At 38.4% G+C, this 18589-nt stretch overlaps 1 protein-coding gene across 1 annotated transcript in view; it reads right to left on the minus strand.

Annotated features, from left to right (window-relative positions):
• Window positions 1–5029: 5029 nt before the first annotated feature.
• LOC106875730 (synaptic vesicle glycoprotein 2C) overlaps window positions 5030–18589 on the minus strand; it is a 189936-nt gene continuing 176376 nt past the window's right edge. The window contains exons 10-12 of the mRNA XM_052974466.1: window positions 16696–16922; window positions 15554–15713; window positions 5030–5381 (exon numbers count right to left, since the gene is read on the minus strand). Coding sequence (XP_052830426.1) covers window positions 5198–5381; window positions 15554–15713; window positions 16696–16922 — 571 coding nt within the window. The 3' untranslated portion in view covers window positions 5030–5197. The remainder of the gene's footprint in view (window positions 5382–15553; window positions 15714–16695; window positions 16923–18589) is intronic.

The following is an 18589-nucleotide window of genomic DNA, read 5'->3' on the forward strand; positions in this document are numbered from 1 at the left end:
CAAACATAGACACACACATACATATATATACATATATACGACAGGCTTCTTTCAGTTTCCATCTACCAAATCCACTCACAAGGCTTTGGTTGGCTCAAGGTTATAGTAGAAGACACTTGCCCAAGGTCCCACGCAGTGGGAATGAACCCGGAACCATGTGGTTGGTAAGCAAGCTACTTACCACACAGCCACTCCTGCACCTATATATATATATATATATATTCAGACTTGGATATTGGAATATAAGGACATGTGATCTGTCAGAGGACCTTCAAAACTCATCAACACATGCAAGATAGCATTGATCAGCTATAAACTGCTACGACTCCAAGTGGACATTGCTGCACTCCAGGAAATGAGGCTCCCAGATATGGGGACCCTTTATAAAAGAGAGTATACCTTTTTCTGGCAAGGGAAAGGCATAAATGAAGCCAGAGAGCATGGTGTTGGCTTTCCCATGAGGAACTCTCTGCTGAAGTTGGTAGAACTTAGCAGTGACAGTTCAGAGTGAATATTCTCACTTCGATTGCACACTTCTGATGAGCCAGTCAACCTTCTATTCTACACAAAACTCCAAGGATAAGTTTTACAATCAACTCTCTAGGAAAATACAAGTGATCCCAAATGGAGAACTTGGCGACTTCAGCGCCAGAGTGGGAGATGATCATGACTCCTGGTCTAGGTGTCTGAGTTGGTGCAGGGATGGCAACGAATGAAAATGGGCAATGGCTGCTCCATGGACTATGTGTCACTAACATCTGCTTCCAGGCCAAAGCTCAACACAGTGTCTCTTGGTCTCACCTTTGCTCAGGGCAGTGACACCAGCTAGATCTGGTCATCACATGGTGCAACCACCTGGGAAATGTCTTCCTGACTTGGTCTTTTTGAAGTGCTGACTGTGACACAGGCCACTCTCTGGTTTTCTGCAATCTCAAACACCAACCAAAAATGATGCACTGCACCAAGTCCCCAGGCAAGTAGCACATCAATGCTACTGCAACCCAGCAGCCAACTAAGACATGCATTCCTCAAGATGCTGGAAGCCCACCTTGCAGACCCACTAGAAGGCAATGTTCAGTACAGATTGAACTCTCTCAGGTACATCATCCATAGCACTGCCCTGAGGGCCTTTGGGAAGAGGAGGAAAGTGACACAAGACTAGTTTGAGGTGAGTGTAAAAGAGCTCAATACCCCCAATGGAGGAGAAACATGCTGCCCTGCTGAAGCACAAACACCAACCCACCAGGGCAATGATGCAAGCATTGAGATCATCAAAGAACAACATACAGAAGTCAGTGAGATGGTGTGCAAATGACTACTGGTTACAGCTATGTGTAGCTATCTGTTGTTTGACATGGGCAACATTCACAGAATGCATGAGGGTATCAAGAAAGCCATCAGTTCAACCCAGAGCAAGATAGCTCCACTCAAATCTGGAATAGGGGAAGTCATCAAGGGCAAAAGAGAACAGCTGGAGAGATGGATGGAACATTATTCTGAATGCTACACCAAGGAAAACAACATTTTGGATAGCATGCTAGATACGGTAGAATGCATACCCGTCATGGACACACTGCCAACTCCTGAAGAACTGAGCAGAGCCATTGATGGCTTGCCCACTGGGAAAGCACCAGATTTGGTGTGGCATCCAACCAGAGATCAGCAGATGTGCAAGGAGAGTTTTACCTAGCCATTTGCCAAAGCTACTGTGTCAGTGCTGAGAGGAGGGAACAGTTATGCAAGACATGAGAGACTGCAACATTGTAACCATATATAAGAAGAAAGGAGCCAAAAGCGACTGCAATAATTACTGAGACATCTCACTGTTAAGCATTGTTGGGAAGGTCTTTGCCCACGTGGTCCTAAACAGACTACAGAAAATTTCTGAGAGGGTATACCCCAAATCTCAGTGTAGTTTCAGATAAGAATGCCCCACCATTAATATGATCTTTCTTCCACAGCTATAGGAGACGTGCCAAAAACAAAGGCAATCATTCTTTATCACCTTCATCGACCTCACAAAGACTTTTGACCTGTTCAAAATCCTTGCCAGGATTGACTGTCCTCCAAGACTCCTCATGACTGTCCAATCATTTCACATGGATATGAAAGGCATCATTCAATTCAATGGCTCTTCTTCGGAGGCATTCAACATATGTAGCAGTGTGAAGCAGGGCTGTGTGCTTTCCTCCACCCTGTTTGGCATCTTTGCAGTCATGCTGTAACACACATTTGGGACATCAATTGATGGTGTTTACCTTCACTCCAGATCAGATGGTAAACTGTTTAGTCTGTTGAGGTTGAAAGCAAAATCCTGGGTGCACCAGGTACTGATCAGAGAAATGCTGTTTGTGGACAATACAGTACTGACAGCACAGTCTGAGGAGCACTGCTTCTTATAGTGGAAAACCTGTCTGGACTGATACATTGTTTCAAATGGAGGATACTTTGAAGGTGGTAAAAGTGTAAACATGTAAAACTAAGTGAACAAAATAATATTGCAAAATCCTGGTTTCTTTTGGGTAAACCCTCATATATATATTTATATATATATATTTCCACACACAAATAAGCACATAAATGCAAAACAAGGTGGAAAAATAGTATTTGAATACCAAAGGTAGAGTAGTATGTTTTTATTAAAGCTGTGAAATTATCGCACAACTATTCCTCAGAGTTTCACATTCCTGTTCATTGCACGGTATTCTGTCTGACATATATATATATATATATATTTATATATATATATATATATATATATATTCAGGGTGGTTGCTAGAAAAGCGGAAATGAAGGCAAAACTAACAAGCATCATCAAAAAACTGTGTGATAGGTGGTTTCTGATTTGTTGTTTCTGTTCTTGGATAGTTTGAACATTTGTGAGTGTTAATATGATAACACACTTTGTTATCAAATAGATCTTGTGAAAATATAAAATGGCATTTCATGAATTTTCTGTTTTTCTAGCAACCACCCTGTATATATATATATATATATACACACACAAATATAGATATACTTATATACATACATATATATATATATAGATAGATAGATCCAATATAGTAGAATTAACAAAACAAACACTCTGTCCAGTAACAGGTAGATATCAATTTAATACACAACCAAATGGGCTAGTAATAGTTTCATGCTTCTACGATACTTTAATTAGGCATATTTATAAAATATCCTATTTATCTCTAAGCAATCTTTTAGGTTTCTTTATGCATTATATATATTTTAAATAAAGCTGCTGGACAGCGAGGAAATAAGAGATAAAATGAGAAGAAAAACGTGAAGAAGGTTGATGCAAAAAATGAAACAAGAAGAAAGAAACAAAAGCAAGAAAACTAAGACACCATAATTGCAGAAACTATACAATTAATGCTGCTGGTATAGAACAAAATAACAGAAAATATGTCAAAGTCTGTGTGACAGCAACTCAATCTGGAGCAGGTGATATCCTTCAGTTTGATAAAAGAAACCTGTCTATGTGTTTACGCCTGCTAAACCTTTCAGATCTGGAATTAAGCAGTGTATTGGAATTCTTAGATCTAAGAATATGAGATTTTTCTGCTATGTATAAGTTGCATTTCTTAGATCCATTAACTGTGATAATGTGTGATAATTGAACAGGCAGGAAAACACTATACTAAACTATTGAGAAATCTACAGTTACTCTACCCAGATTACAAGTTCAGGTTTATACCTGTAATTATTGGGACACTGGGATATGTAACACTCTACCTAAGTACCAATCTTGAGAAATTAAGCTTCTCAAAACCAGAAAGGAGGAAGCTGATTCAGAAACTACAGATCTAAGCCATCACTGGAACTAAAAATTCATAAAACAACTATCGCATGATATTAAGACAAGAGGACACTGATACACACAATGTGGTCCTGAAAGGGTGGAAAATCAGAATATTTCCAATGTAGCACTCAACCCAAACTTGTGGATATTTACACTCTTGAATTGAACTCTCAAGGAAGATAGAAATTCTGATGATGTAGGAAATCTGGATATCACATCAATAAATCTAATGAGTGGGTCTAGCAAAGAGAGAAATATAATCTACATTGTGGCACAAAACTACAAATATTATGCAACTTTTAACACAGAGCTATTGCATGCAATACCATTAAAAACAGAGTGGTACCACAACAACTACAACTGGTCATTGAACATTATTTACATTATTTACATTTGACAGATATTTGTCCTCATCTTGTTTGTTGTTAACTCAACGTTTTGGCTGATATACCCTACAGCCTCCATCAGGTGTCTTGGGGAAATTTTGAACCTGGGTTCTCATTCCTAAGGTATTTTTCATTGTTGCTATTATTATTATTTTGGAAATGTGCTGTGCGTGAGAAGACCCGGCAAGCCAAGTAAGATCGTTGCCAGTGCCCCTGGACTGGTTCTTGTGCGGGTGGCACATGAGATGCACTATTTTGAGCGTGGCCGTTGCCAGTACCGCCTGACTGGCTCCCGTAGGATTTTCGAGCGAGATCATTGCCAGTGCCCCTGGACTGGCTTGTGCGGGTGGCACATAAAAGACACCATTTCGAGTGTGGCCGTTTTCGTGCGGGTGACATGTAAAAGCACCCACTACACTCTCTGAGTGGTTGGCGTTAGGAAGGGCATCCAGCTGTAGAAACTCTGCCAAATTAGACTGGAGCCTGGTGTTGCCATCCGGTTTCACCAGTCCTCAGTCAAATCGTCCAACCCATGCTAGCATGGAAAGCGGACGTTAAACGATGATGATGATGATGATGATTATTATTCAGGTCACTGCTTGAAATCGAACTTGGAATCTTGGGGTTAGTAGCCCGCGCTCTTAACCACTATGCCATATGAAGGCTGGAGGGTATATCAGCTGAAACGTTGTGTTAACAACAAACAAGGTGAGGACAAATATCTGTCAAATGTAAATAATTCCTCATCTCTTAAATATAGAACTGGTCATTGAAGTTGTACTTTGGATTATTTGTATGTGTGTGTGTGACAGACAAACAGACAGACAACTATACAAAGTTGTTTTATTATAACTGAATATAAAACCAAACATTAACATAATAAAAAATATGATAATTTTTAAAATATAATATGCAAATTTAAAATGTTTTGAATTTTTAAAATAATTTGATATATTGATATATTATATAGAAAGACATATCAGTTAATAGAAACATATCAAGACAGGTCTTTGCCAGTCAAATCTGGTAGCTTTATTGCAAGGAGACCTCCAAGTAGCAGAAGCCCAGAAGTTAGAAGCATTGGTATAGCACATTGTGCATTTATAAGAATCCCAAAAACCAGGTTTCCAAGTATTGCACCAATTCTCAATGTAGCTGTTTGTACACCTAAGCCCGTGGATCTGAAAATTTAGAACAAAATCATAAACAGCATTATTTATATTGAACATAAGTGTCAACAGAGAGAAAAAATTCATTTAAAAAGATTAGTTAGCTTCCATTTTCAGAACTCATTTCACTTAAATAGTCATTAATGACCTTAAAAAAGGCATAGCAACAACAAGTTATATTTCTCCCTCCAACAAATCATTGAAGTAACCATCAAGTGATGGGTACAGTTAATTATGCTAAGTCAAACAAAAAGCCTTACAAATTATGATGCATTTATGTGAAATAAATAATGAAGCAATAATAAATGTAATAATTTTTATTAGCAAAAGTCACAAATGTTTAAAGGTGAGGGTAGAGTCACTCAGAATGAGCCTAGAATCTGGATGGTAACAGAATCAATTTGGGATAGATGAAAGGTAAATGTTATTCTATCAGGATTCTAACTCAAAATATAGAGAGACAATCCTAGTGTCAGGCATTTCTTTATATTGGCATGTTTGTTACTGACTTGGTCAATTAGTGAATAAAAATAAAAAGTGCATCAACCTTATCATACTGCTTTTGTGTGAACAATACTCAGCTGGTGATCCTGACAAGAGATTGGACTCTGTACAAAAATCTATGTTCTAGTTCACTCATTTCTTCTCTGCAGCTGAGAAACTAGTTCCAATGTAAACTGCAGGCCTCCATCATCTGGTGCTATTCTACAATTAATATCTGAGAAAAATGTTCACATCTGAATAATTTTAACCCTTTGGTTATCATATTTCTATTGAAATACACCTCCATTTTAATTAATTTTGAAAACAATGAAAACTTTCATAAAATAATTTTGTCATTATTAAGCTGGTGTTTGGAACATAAATGAACATGGAATTTTGATGAATATTTAAAGTTGGCTCATAATAGTTTGCATCATAGAACCAGGAGTAGTCTCAGGCAGGTTGGCATTGAAAGGGTTAAAAAATGTTGTTTTGTGAAGTTATTCATATTTAGGATCCATGATAGCCACTAGTCTGGATACATCCATGTCACTCATAGACTAGAAAAGTGGTATACAAGTAACTGAAGTTTCAAATACCTATAGCCACTATCAATAGAATAAGGGCAGGTTTTAAACTGGGCTTGATTTGGCAACCAACTCACAACAGCAGGTGGCAGGTATTTTGAACATAGGCTCATTTTCGAGATGAATTTTTTAAAACCCACCTTAGAAACTTACAAGCTCATTCTAGCTTGGTTTAAAGATCACTGTGGGGCAAGCTCAACAGAGCAACATTATCAGCATAATCAGGTTTGATGATCATTGTACTCTGGCTGCACAGTCAATCACATAATTGAAGTGGTTTGGACATGCCTGGTACTTAATTTATCAACCCCACCAGAGGGATGAATAGCAAACTGATACATTCTCTCATAGGTAAAAATATTGAATACTAAATTGTTTGGTCCATTGTATGAAGGAGTGCTGAAAAGTTCCTGGCTTTGGGTAAACGAAAAAACAGGAGGATCAGTTAATTATGATTTTATTCAACATATTCCCCTTCCAGATTCACACACTTATTGCAGTGGTCCTTCAGTTCTTCTAAGCACTGTAAAAGAACTTGGAAGGTTGGGCCTCCAGCCAGGCTTTTCACAATACCCTTAAAGCCAGGAACTTTTCAGCACTCCCTCTTATGCACAATCACATAGCTCAGTATATTCTGATCTACCATATTAATTTTATTGTTCTTACTCAATCTTTTTCTCTCTCATTCAAGTTTAACTTTCACTTTATTTCTCTTTTTGTTGATATTACTCTCTATATTTCATAAATACGATATCTGCGAACTTCTCTCTTGTTCTTTTTATGTGCTACTATTAGTTTCATGTGCTGAGAGTCAGACAGTATTTTTTAACATGTCTGGTGCCCTAGCACAATCATCAAGCACTGCCCACATGGCATAATGAACTAAAATTGGAACAATAGGATGAGAGGAAAATCAAGAAAAGGTGAGAAAGAAGTACATATAAAAGGTGGAAGGTTGAAAAAACTGGAAACATAAAAGAAAACAGAAAGCAGCAAATTGTGGGGGGTGTTATATTTTATGGTCTAAGGGAAAATAACTCTAATTCCCCACTTTCTGTTCTTTTTTTGTTTTCTGGTTTTTCAATCTTCCACCTTTTATATCTACTTCTTTCTCACCTTTTCTCTCATCCTATCATCCCATTTTTAGTTCGTTATGCTATGTGAGCAGTGTCTGATGATTGTGCTAGGACACCAAACATGTTAAAAAATATTGTCTGGCTCTCAGCACATGAAACTATTAGTAGTACATAAAAACATATATTGTATTTATTAAATAATATATATAGGGTATATATATGTATAGACATATACATTCACACACATATAATAACAGAATTAAAAAAATAGAAAATATACATGGTATACAATAAAACAAAAGAAAAAGTATATATCAGTAAAAGAACAAAAAAAAAAAAAGAATAATGATGTGGTCTTTCTGATACAAGAAGACCTCTAGGAACACCCAAAGAACCTTGCTATCCAAGATTTCCCTGAACACCAAGGGCAAGTACCTTCTCCACTTCCTGTTCTCCAGTTAAAAGGTTTACAAATAGAGCAGTGCCATCCACTCTTGCTATTTTTGCAACTTTCACTCACCTTTCAATAAATTCACTCAAGGACAGCATCTCCCTCTCTATCTTCACTTTTCTTTTCAAGTGAAACTTGAAAAGGTTGATGAGGGATCTACCAAAGAGGAAAGTCTCTGTCCTCATGCCTTTCAACGTTGTCCACCAGACAACCAATTTTGCAATCATCACCAGAAAAATGAAGACTGCCTTACCTGCCCTATTAAAGGAAGGTGTCAGGGCAATCATCACTATGGACAATCATCACATATGGATTTGTACCATATGTAACAGCTATTCGATGTAGCTCAAAAAGTCAGCAAAGCACAGACATTGAATAAGTGCTTGTAGAACAGTTTCATTGTTCTGCAGGCATTTGTACAGTATATCTCAAACTGGCACTGCCAGGCCTAAAAACTGCTGAATCCATGGTAATCTCCAACCAGAAAGTTCTCTGGATCAGATTAGCAAGTCTGTTTTCATCAACACCCAGAGTCTCCCCAAGAATGTTGTCACACTTTCCCACCACTAATCCTTTATATATTGCTATAGTGGAATGTCCAACCTGATCAAGAAGTAGCCAAATCAAGGCACCAATAGTCAGGCAATAAATGATGATGGAAGCGACACAGGCATTTTTCACTTCTTGATCTTTCAGTGACAGCTTCATCTGTAGCCATTTCTGGGTGAGACTAGCCACTCTCTTCATCATCTTGATACTGTTTTTGTCCACCAGGAGGCTGGGACTGAATCAGGCCCCAAGCAATTCAACTGGTCTATCAATCCAGCAACCAAAATGCCATCCAACAGCATTGACCTGCTTCTCTAGGTATCCAGCTGCAAACCTACTGACTTGTCAGCATTAATTTTAGCCCCTGTCACTGACTCATATTCCTTTAGAATGGAGCTGACCATCTCTACTTTGGAGGTATCCAACACTATGATGGTGACATTGTCTGCATATCCCAACACTGCCCTCCCATGTCCCCATTCAAATGAGATGCCCCTCAACTGTTCCAGCTTCTGCAGTAGTAGCTCGAGAGCCAGCATGTACAGAGGAGGTGACAGCAGGCAGCCCTGATGGACTGAGTGTGTGATGAAAAATGATTTGGATAGGTGACTCTTTACTTTGACCACTGTCATTGCAGCAATCTAACCTCTGAAAATGGGGGAAAATCTGGTTGATTTCAGGACAGTTTCTAGATAATGATGGTCAACTCTAATAGATGCTTTAGACTGATCCAGATGTTCAGAGCCCCCACCCTCCAACAGACAGCTTTCATCGCAGCCCTCTCTGTGAATCATCACATGAGGTGGAGATTGTTGTAGATAGACCTATTTAGGATCGTGCACGTTTGTATTTCCCTGACCACTTTGATGATAAGCACCAACCTTTTCACTAATGCCTTGGCCAAAATCTTAAACTCCTTATTTAATAATAATAATATCAATCAGAGCAATGAATGAGGGTGCCAGTTACAAGTACCCAGATGTACTTGAGGAAGACAGAATTTTTGTCAGGAAATGAAGAAGTTGAGACAGGAATATCTCAGAAGAGTGAAAAGGGTACTAAGCTCAAAAATAAATGGAGGGAAAAGCATCTCTGCAATAAAACATGAACAGTATCTCTAATAGGACTAAGGAAGAATAAGAGACACAGCCTGTAAAATCAGAACAACACATCCTATGGACAATGTTGACAGGTTATACCTACCATGGAAGGAGGGGGGAGAGGACTGATATTACTAGAAGACTGCATAGACATGGGAGAATGTGATATAGAAGTGTATGTGAGAAATAACACAGAAAGACTGATTTGAGCTGCGATAGGAGGGAAGACAGAAGTTGTGGAGACTGCAATGGAATACAAGAAAAGAAGAAAACGAATGAGAAAGAAACATCTGGAGAAAAGAACTACACAATCAGCATCTCAATCAAATGCAGTATTACACAGCAGATGAATTTTGTTTATGGCTAAAGAATGGAGAACTTAAGAAGAAACAGGACTCACAATAGCTACTGAAAACCAATCATTGCAGATGAATGTCATTAAGGCAAAAATAGACAAAACTGTGAAAAGTGCTAAATATGTAATAAACAAGAGGAATCCATTGTGCACATAATAAGTTCTGTAGTCCTTTGGCACGGAGGAGATGCAGATATGATTGTTGACTGTGTAACTAAGGTAATACACTGGGACATATTACGGCAAAGAGGATTTGAAGAAGGCAGACAATGGTACCAATATCAACTAGAGAGTGTAACAGAGAATGATCAGCTTAAGATCTTATGGGACTTTACTGTACAGACTGATCACAAACTTTAAGCAAGATGACCAGATATTATTTAGACAAGGGGAAAAAAGAGTGCATCATCAAAGAGATGAACACAGCTGCAGACATGAAAGCATCAGTCAAAGAACAGGGAAAAATAGGGAAATACTAGAATCTGGCTAGGGAAGTGCAAAGACTGGAGGGTTTCTATAAAAGTAATTCCAGTAGTTATAGGTACCTATATACTGTCATCAACAAACTTGGTAGTTTTGTATTGAGATTGGTGTAACTATAAGAACAGCAAAGTTTATAAGAAAGGTCCTTGATATCTAAGGAAACTGGTTGTGACCAGTTCCAAATGCAACATATTCATGCATACCATGAATAATAATCTATAATAATAACCCTTTCTACTATAGGCACAAGGCTTGAAATTTGGGGGAAGGGGATAGTCGATTACATCAACCCCAGTACTCAACTGGTACCTATTTCATCAACCCCAAGAGGATGAAAGGCAAAGTTGACCATAGCAAAATTTGAACTCAGAACATAGCAGCAGATAAAATACTGCTAAGTATTTCACACAGCATGCTAATGATTCTGCCAGCTCACCGCCTTGATAATAATAATAATAAGAACAACAACAACAACATTCCATGATAGCTATATTCATTGTCTTAGTTCTAGCAACTGTATAATGATGGGCCTGTGCTGCTCACCCACAGGGCACCTGCCAAGTGAAAGTCCATTACCTATAGTTCCATCCTCATTTACACTACTGTTTGTGTAAATTCTGTAATTCATTACTCTCATGCAGAGGAAAGTGTTGATAAGGTGTCACAACCATCAGTATTTTTATCAAGACACCATCTCTAGAGGGGTTTTATCTAAAAAGACTCAAAGAGGCTCTTCTCCCCTTACAAGTTTAAGTGAGCTATCCTGTGCAGGACACTAAATCTAGTACGCAGTGCTTTGCAGCTGGTGAATGAGTTGTTATTTGGATGGCCATTGACTCATCAGAGTTCATCTACCGTTAGATAGGTTTTGTATTTCATTCTGTAGGGACACCAAATAACAAAAGGTACCCTCCTCACAAAGCAAGCTCTGTAGGTTGGCTGGTTTAGTTTCCGACAGTCAGACAGCTGCATAAAAAAAGGGGGGAGTAATTTACTAAAGTTGATTATTATTATGTTAGATGGGTGTTCAGTATTTGCCTTACAAGTTTGGTTATCAACTAGAGAGTGTAACAGAGAACGATCAACTTAAGATCTTATGGGACTTTACTGTACAGACTGATCACAAACTTTAAGCAAGATGACCAGATATTATTTAGACAAGGGGAAAAAAGAGTGTTGATGTCACAGGCAGATGGATTGGGGGAAGGAAAGTTTCAGGTAAGCTAGTCTAAGTCTGTTTGATTGGCTAGATACACAGGGTGTTGAATTGGTCTGCTGGCAATAGGAGTGGGTGGGAGGGGCTTGGCAAAGAAGTGAAATAGTCAGGGTGTTTTAAAGAGCTGATTTCCAAGACTGTTTATGAATAAAATGTACATTTTAGAAATGTAAGATTTAAACAGAGGAGGAAGATTTTTATGTCAACAAATAATCCTTACAAGTATTGAAGAATGTGATAGAGGGATATGTATATATATATATATATGCGCTCTTTTGCTTGTATCAGTCATTTGACTGTGGCCATGCTGGAGCACCACCTTTAGTTGAGCAAATCGCCTCCAGGACTTATTCTTTGGAAGCCTAGTACTTATTCTATCAGTCTCTTTTGCTGAACCGCTAAGTTATGGGGACATAAACACACCAGCATCAGTTGTCAAGCGATGTTGGGGGGACAAACAGTCACACAAACACATACATATATACGATGGGCTTCTTTCAGTTTCTGTCTACCAAATACACTCACAAGGCTTTGGTTGGCCTGAGGCTATAGTAGAAGACACTTGCCCAAGGTGCCACACAGTGGGAATGAACCTGGAACGATGTGGTTGGTAAGCAAGCTACTTACCACACAGCCACTCCTGCGCCTATCTATCTATATATATATATATATCAATTTAAATAAGAGCTAAAAGATGATCCATTGTAAAAACTTTATATGACCTATGATCATTTCAATGCAATATCCAGACCAACTCATGCATATTATAAAATATGGAATATTGTATCTCTTCAGGGTCAGATTAATTCATAGCAGACAGTAAAAACAGACAACATTCATAGTTGTCCTAGAATTACATGTATATATAAACAAGTTGAAAAGACATGATATGTATTGAAACTGTATAGCATATTGGTCTTGAAACCGTTAGAAAGCAGAGTAAATGAGAAGAGATGTTAAGTTATGATGTTATCCTATGAAGTTAAATAGCGAACAAGTACAGGACGCTGTACATTTCAAAAAACCGTTGGACTTATGAAAGTAAATAAAAAAACCAAGAATGGAAAAAACCGCTAGATATTAAAAATATATTTTTTTAAACAAGTTAATGGTCAAATAGAAGTAAATCTAATAAATAATGCTTATGTATAATATAATATAATCTCCTCAACTATACATAATCTAAACAAGACATTATTTGATGACTGGCACCTGTGCCAGTGGAGTGCTAACAGCACCATCCGAGAGGGATCACTGCCAGAGCAGCGGTCTTGCTCCCGTGCCAGTGGCATGTAAAAAGCAGCATTTGAGCGCAATCGTTTCCAGCTTAGCCTTACTGGCACTTGTGCCGGTGGCATGTGAACAAAACATTGGACTGACTCCTGTGCAGGTGGCACATAAAAAACACCATTTGAGTGTGGCCGTTGCCAGTACCACAGGACTGGCCCTTGTGCTGGTAGCACGTAAAAACACCCACTACACTCTTGGAGTGGTTGGCGTTAGGAAGGGCATCCAGCTGTAGAAACTCTGCCAAATCAGATTGGGGCCTGAAGTAGCCAGCCGCTTCGCCAGTTCCCAGTGAAATCGTCCAACTCATGCTAGCATGGAAAGCGGACGTTAAATGATGATGATGATGATATATGTATGTATGTGTGTCTGTGTTTGTCCCCCAAAATCGCTTAACAATCGATGCTGGTGTATTTATATCTCTGTAACTAAGCAGTTCGGCAAAAGAGACCGATAGAATAAGTACTAGGCTTACAAAGAATAAGTCCTGGGGTCAATTTCTTCAACTAAAAGTGGTGCTCCAGTATGGCCACAGTCAAATGACTGAAACAAGTAAAAGAGTATATATATATATATATATATATATATATATATATATATATTATAATTATATACATAATTATAAAAAAGGCTTGGTTTGTGCCTCACCACGCACTGAAAAAATAGACGTCAAAAGACACTATTACCACCATAAATTCTCCAAGTATAACACACCATTTAATAGGCTAGGAAAAGAAAGAAAATGAATTAAAACTTTCGGTCCACCGAAAGTTTCAATTATAAAATATTTGTAAAATTTACCTATGAGGTTTTTATTTCCATGCTGACCATCTGGTAGAAATCATTAATGATTTAAGCGCCCTGAGAGAAAAGTTGGATTTAAGAAGCATCAGATGTGGTTGCAAGAGAGACGACTGCATGGGTATGGTCATGTGTTTCAAATGAATGAGGAGACCTGTGTGATCATTGCCAGGGCCACGGATTGACTCCCGTGCCGGTGGCACATAAAAAGCACCATTTGAGCGTGATCATTTCCAGCATTGCCTAACCAGCACATGTGCCGGTGGTACGTGTAAAACATTCGAGTGTGGTTGTTGCCAGTGCCGCCAGACTGATTTCCGTGCAGGTAGCACATAAAAAACACCTTTTGAGTGTGGTCATTACCACAACCGCCTGATTGGACCTTGTGCCGGTGGCAAGTAAAAGCACCCACTACACTCATGGAGTGGTTGGCATTAAGAAGGGCATCCAGCTGTAGAAACTTTGCTGGATCAGATTGAGCCTGGTGCAGCCTTCTGGATCACCAGTCCTCAGTCAAACCGTCCAATCCATGTCAGCAAGGAAAGCGGACGTTAAACGACGATAATGACAAAAATATATATATATGAGAGAGAGAGAGAGAGTGTGTGTGTGAGAATTGAAAAGGTATGGATAAATTGCCATGTTAAAAAAAAATCAAAATCATTTGAAATATTTAAAGCTTTTTAAACTGTCACTGTTTCCTCCAGCCTCTACCCTAGTTGCAGTATTCTGCTGTTGTAATTAAATGAGAGCAGAACTGCGTATTTCATCATTTTTCTTTCTGTAATACCAGTTATCTTTCTCTCAACTCAGAACCAATGCACTTAATGTCCTCCCCTCAAATTTTAAATCAATCACCCTGCTGTGCTATCAAATTATCTCTCCTTTTCCACAACCATATATTTCTGACTTTCCCTATACACTACATCTGCTTCTACCTATATTCATGCAACATACCCACCTTCATGTCATCTTACTTTCTCTAAAATTCCCCCTATTATTATTACTATCCTGTGCGCTTCATCCCTTTCATCCTGTAAATCTTCCCCGACTCTCCCTTACCTCCTCTTCCAGCTCATATATCATTAATCACTCTTCCACTCTTGTCCACCACTCACTATATTCTGCCTTCCCTCCAACACGTTCATTACTGACCACCCTTCAACCCTTTTCCTTCATTATATTTACCTCCTCACCCATTACCCCTTCTCTTACCATCCTTTACTCTCTTCTTGCAACCTCTACCCACTCACACTTCTTATTCCGTACCCACTCACTTCTATTCACCTTCTTGTAGTTTGAGAATCCATTCCGACACCCTGTCACAATTATTTTCTCTCTTTTTCTGGATCCACCCCAGTTTCTCCTATCCACTTTTCTATAATGTAAGTAGCCATGTATTTCTCCTACAGCAAGAAACCTTTCCTGTTCTGGCCCCTTCTTTCATATTTTAATTTCTCATCTGGCATAAAGCCTCCTCCCTCTCCACTGTAGCTCCATTCAATCAAAGGGATGTTAGACTGGCAAACTACAAGGTGACATCAGCAATGCTGGCCCCATTGTAAAGTGATTAATGTCAGGAAGGGCAAAAAACCATAGAGTCAATGCAAAAGCAAACATTGGATCACAATGTGGTCCTTGGATGCACTGGATCCTATCAAGCCATCCAATCCATGCTAGCATGGCCAATGAACATTAGATGATGATGATGATGATGATGATGATGAGGAGGAGGAGGAGGAGGAGGAGGATGTGGTGGCAATGGTGGCGCTGCTGATGAGGATTATGATACTCACCTCAGTTGTGTTGGAAATATTTCACTTGATATAGTGTCAAGAGAGTTCCACCCAATAACAGAAATACCACCAAATAGGCATGATAATGCCAAACTTTGTACTTTTGTTTTGACAAGCCAGATGAAGAAGACACTCAATCCAGAGATCACCATGCTAACAACTGCAGAGAGAAATGAAAGTGTTTTTGAAATAACACAGTGTGAGGGATGAAACATGAAAATATAAACATAAGATGATGTGGTGTCATTCATAGATGTACCCATTAGACTTTTGCTTACTGTATCCCACTTTCAAATTACAATACATTCAACCAAGGCCTCTTGTTTTCTGTTTCTTTAGCCTCACAGCAAATACTATAATGTAATTATTCAATTCTACACAATGACCACAGTCTGGTAAGACTACTTTTCCTCTACTTCCCTTACAGTCCCAAAGTACAACTTGTTGCTTCACATTTTGTATTAATGATACTAATTTACATATTCCCCTCAAATTTTCTGCTCCAAGAAAACACTCATAAATTATGTATAATGTTCTTACTTTACAACACAGTAAAAGAAAGTTATAAATATTTCCAACAAGTAGATTCAGTCAGATTTCTGTACCATAACTTTGTTGCCAAAAAATAATTAATTATGAAATTACAACAGCAAGAGTAATAATGTCTGACCTCATGATGTCACACAATACATGATTCATTAAAGCCATAGATATAAACATACTTCAAACTTTAAATTCAACAAACAACAAAATAAGAGCAAATGTACTATAATACACATATGTGTATTATGCACATGCAAGTTACATATATGTGATTAAGTTTAATTTATTGCACTGAAAAGATGTCTGTTGCCTGCACTTATTAGCTTTAAACACAAGATCCACCCCTAACTGCATTGTCCTTATTTTCTAAGAATTTGGATTGACAGATTTTACTAATTGACAGATTTGAGTTATTGTTAAATTTTAAAACCCCTCAGAGAGCATTTTGTCCTTTGACTGCAAGAATAATCTCAGTTAATCAATGATTTTCAACTTACTATATTACATGTATAAGACTATACCACATATATATTTAGCATGCAAAATGCTCACCCAAGATAGCTTCCTTCATCTCTATTGTTGATAATATTCAATCTTACCTAAGAGGATTTTACGACCAATTCTATCTACAAGCATCATACTGAGTATGTTGCCAGGTAAATTGGAAACAGCAGTCAAGAAACCATCAAAGTAAATGTCACTGTTAGGTTCCTGACAGGTCAGATTAACTGTAGCATTTGTAGGTTTTCCAGGGCTGCATATTGAACCTCCATATTTCTCTATTTTGTTGAACATACTCGGGAACCACATTGACAGACCATAATAGCTGTGGAAGGATTAATCACACATTAAAAAAAAAAGAGAAAAGAACATTTTCACTTATGCATATAATTTTTTTATGGTAGTATTAGGAAGAGAAGTATTCATTTTTTGACAACTTTTGGAGAAAATACTTCAGAAAAAAGTTGCATTGTTTTTGCAGACTTCTCAAGACTAGCAAGGTCAATTTGTTAAAAAAAGTGGGTAAAAAGGCAGTTGAAGAATATTGCAGTTCTGAGCATAAAAATTTAGATGAAGTGTTAATTAAAGAAGTTTAGTTTCCTACTAGACAAAAGAAAAAGTAGAGGAACTGGATGAAGTGGTATTTCACTAGATCAGAAGAAGAACCATTATTGTAACAGAAAGAAAAGATAACTGGTCAAATTGCAAGTGGTAATTTGCCAATCAAGTAGATGATCTTTTGTTAGACGCTCTGTTATATATCTAAGTTTTACTTCAATGTGTACACAAGTTTTGTATAGGGTTGGCAGCTTCTTAGATTTGAAGTAGTTTCTCACTCTGATACGAAGGCTTAGCTTTTGAGATGTAGTCTTGATTATATCATGTTTTGGTTAGACTTCATAGACATTGAGAGGCCAAGCATTTGCAAAGTTTGTGAAGGTTTAATTATGCATGTTTTATAATATTCCTTGATGTGTGTTATACACAGCATTTTTGTGCTGACAATGGAACAGGGTTGTTGTTATGTTTGGTATGAAATGTGATAACATCAATGGGTGAGAGATATGGAATAAACGATCTAGTTCTGTGATGCAAACGATCTTATGGTTTGCAATACCAACTTCAGGAAACCTGCCTGTCACCTAGTCACCTACCGTTCCGGCAGACACACTAGCCAAATCGACTACATCCTCACCAGAAATAGGGAAAGAGGATGGCTTATAAATGCCAAAACCTTCCCAGGCAAAAATGTATCCTTCAACACAGATTAGTAGTTAGCGACATCGAGATCAAGGCTAAATGGTTGCCCAGAAGTAGACCAGCCTGGAGAAGGGTTTGGAAGCTTAAAGATCCTGCAAATGGACAGAGATTTAGAAATGTCTTACTCGAAGCATTTGACGAAATAGAAGGGGAAGACAATCGGAGGTTTCTACGGAACAACCTGCTGAGAGCCACCGACCAGATCTGTGGATGGTGCAAAGTCCCCTCTCGACCCAAAGTAACATGGTGGTGGAACAATGTGGTTGACAGGGCTATAAGACAAAAGAAGCAGGCTTGGAAGGACTGGAAGAATGGATGGAGCAGGGAATTGTATCAGACTGCCAGAAGGGAAGCTAGGAGACAGGTTTGCTTAGCCAGAGGGGAAACAGATAAGAAAAAGTTTGCCAATGTTCTGCACTGTGAGAACCAAAGACTTGAAGTATTTTATGTTGCAAGACAGTGTGTGAGAGAGAATCGTGATGTCGAAGGAGAGAAATGTCTCCACTTGGATGATGGCTCACTTGCACTAAACGAGGCTGCAAAGAGAGAGGTTTGGAGACGCCACTATGTAAGGCTGCTTAATAAAGAGAATGAATGGGAGGAAGAGAGACTGCTGCGTGTCGACCCAACAGAGGGACCAGCTATCCTAATTGACAGTACCTTGATAGATAAAGCGATCAAGAGTATGAAGACAGGGAAAGCCCCGGCCCATCAGGAATCACTGCAGTGATG

Source organism: Octopus bimaculoides, chromosome 18, assembly GCF_001194135.2.
Source record: "Octopus bimaculoides isolate UCB-OBI-ISO-001 chromosome 18, ASM119413v2, whole genome shotgun sequence".
In the NCBI taxonomy this organism is placed as follows: Eukaryota; Metazoa; Mollusca; class Cephalopoda; order Octopoda; family Octopodidae; genus Octopus; species Octopus bimaculoides.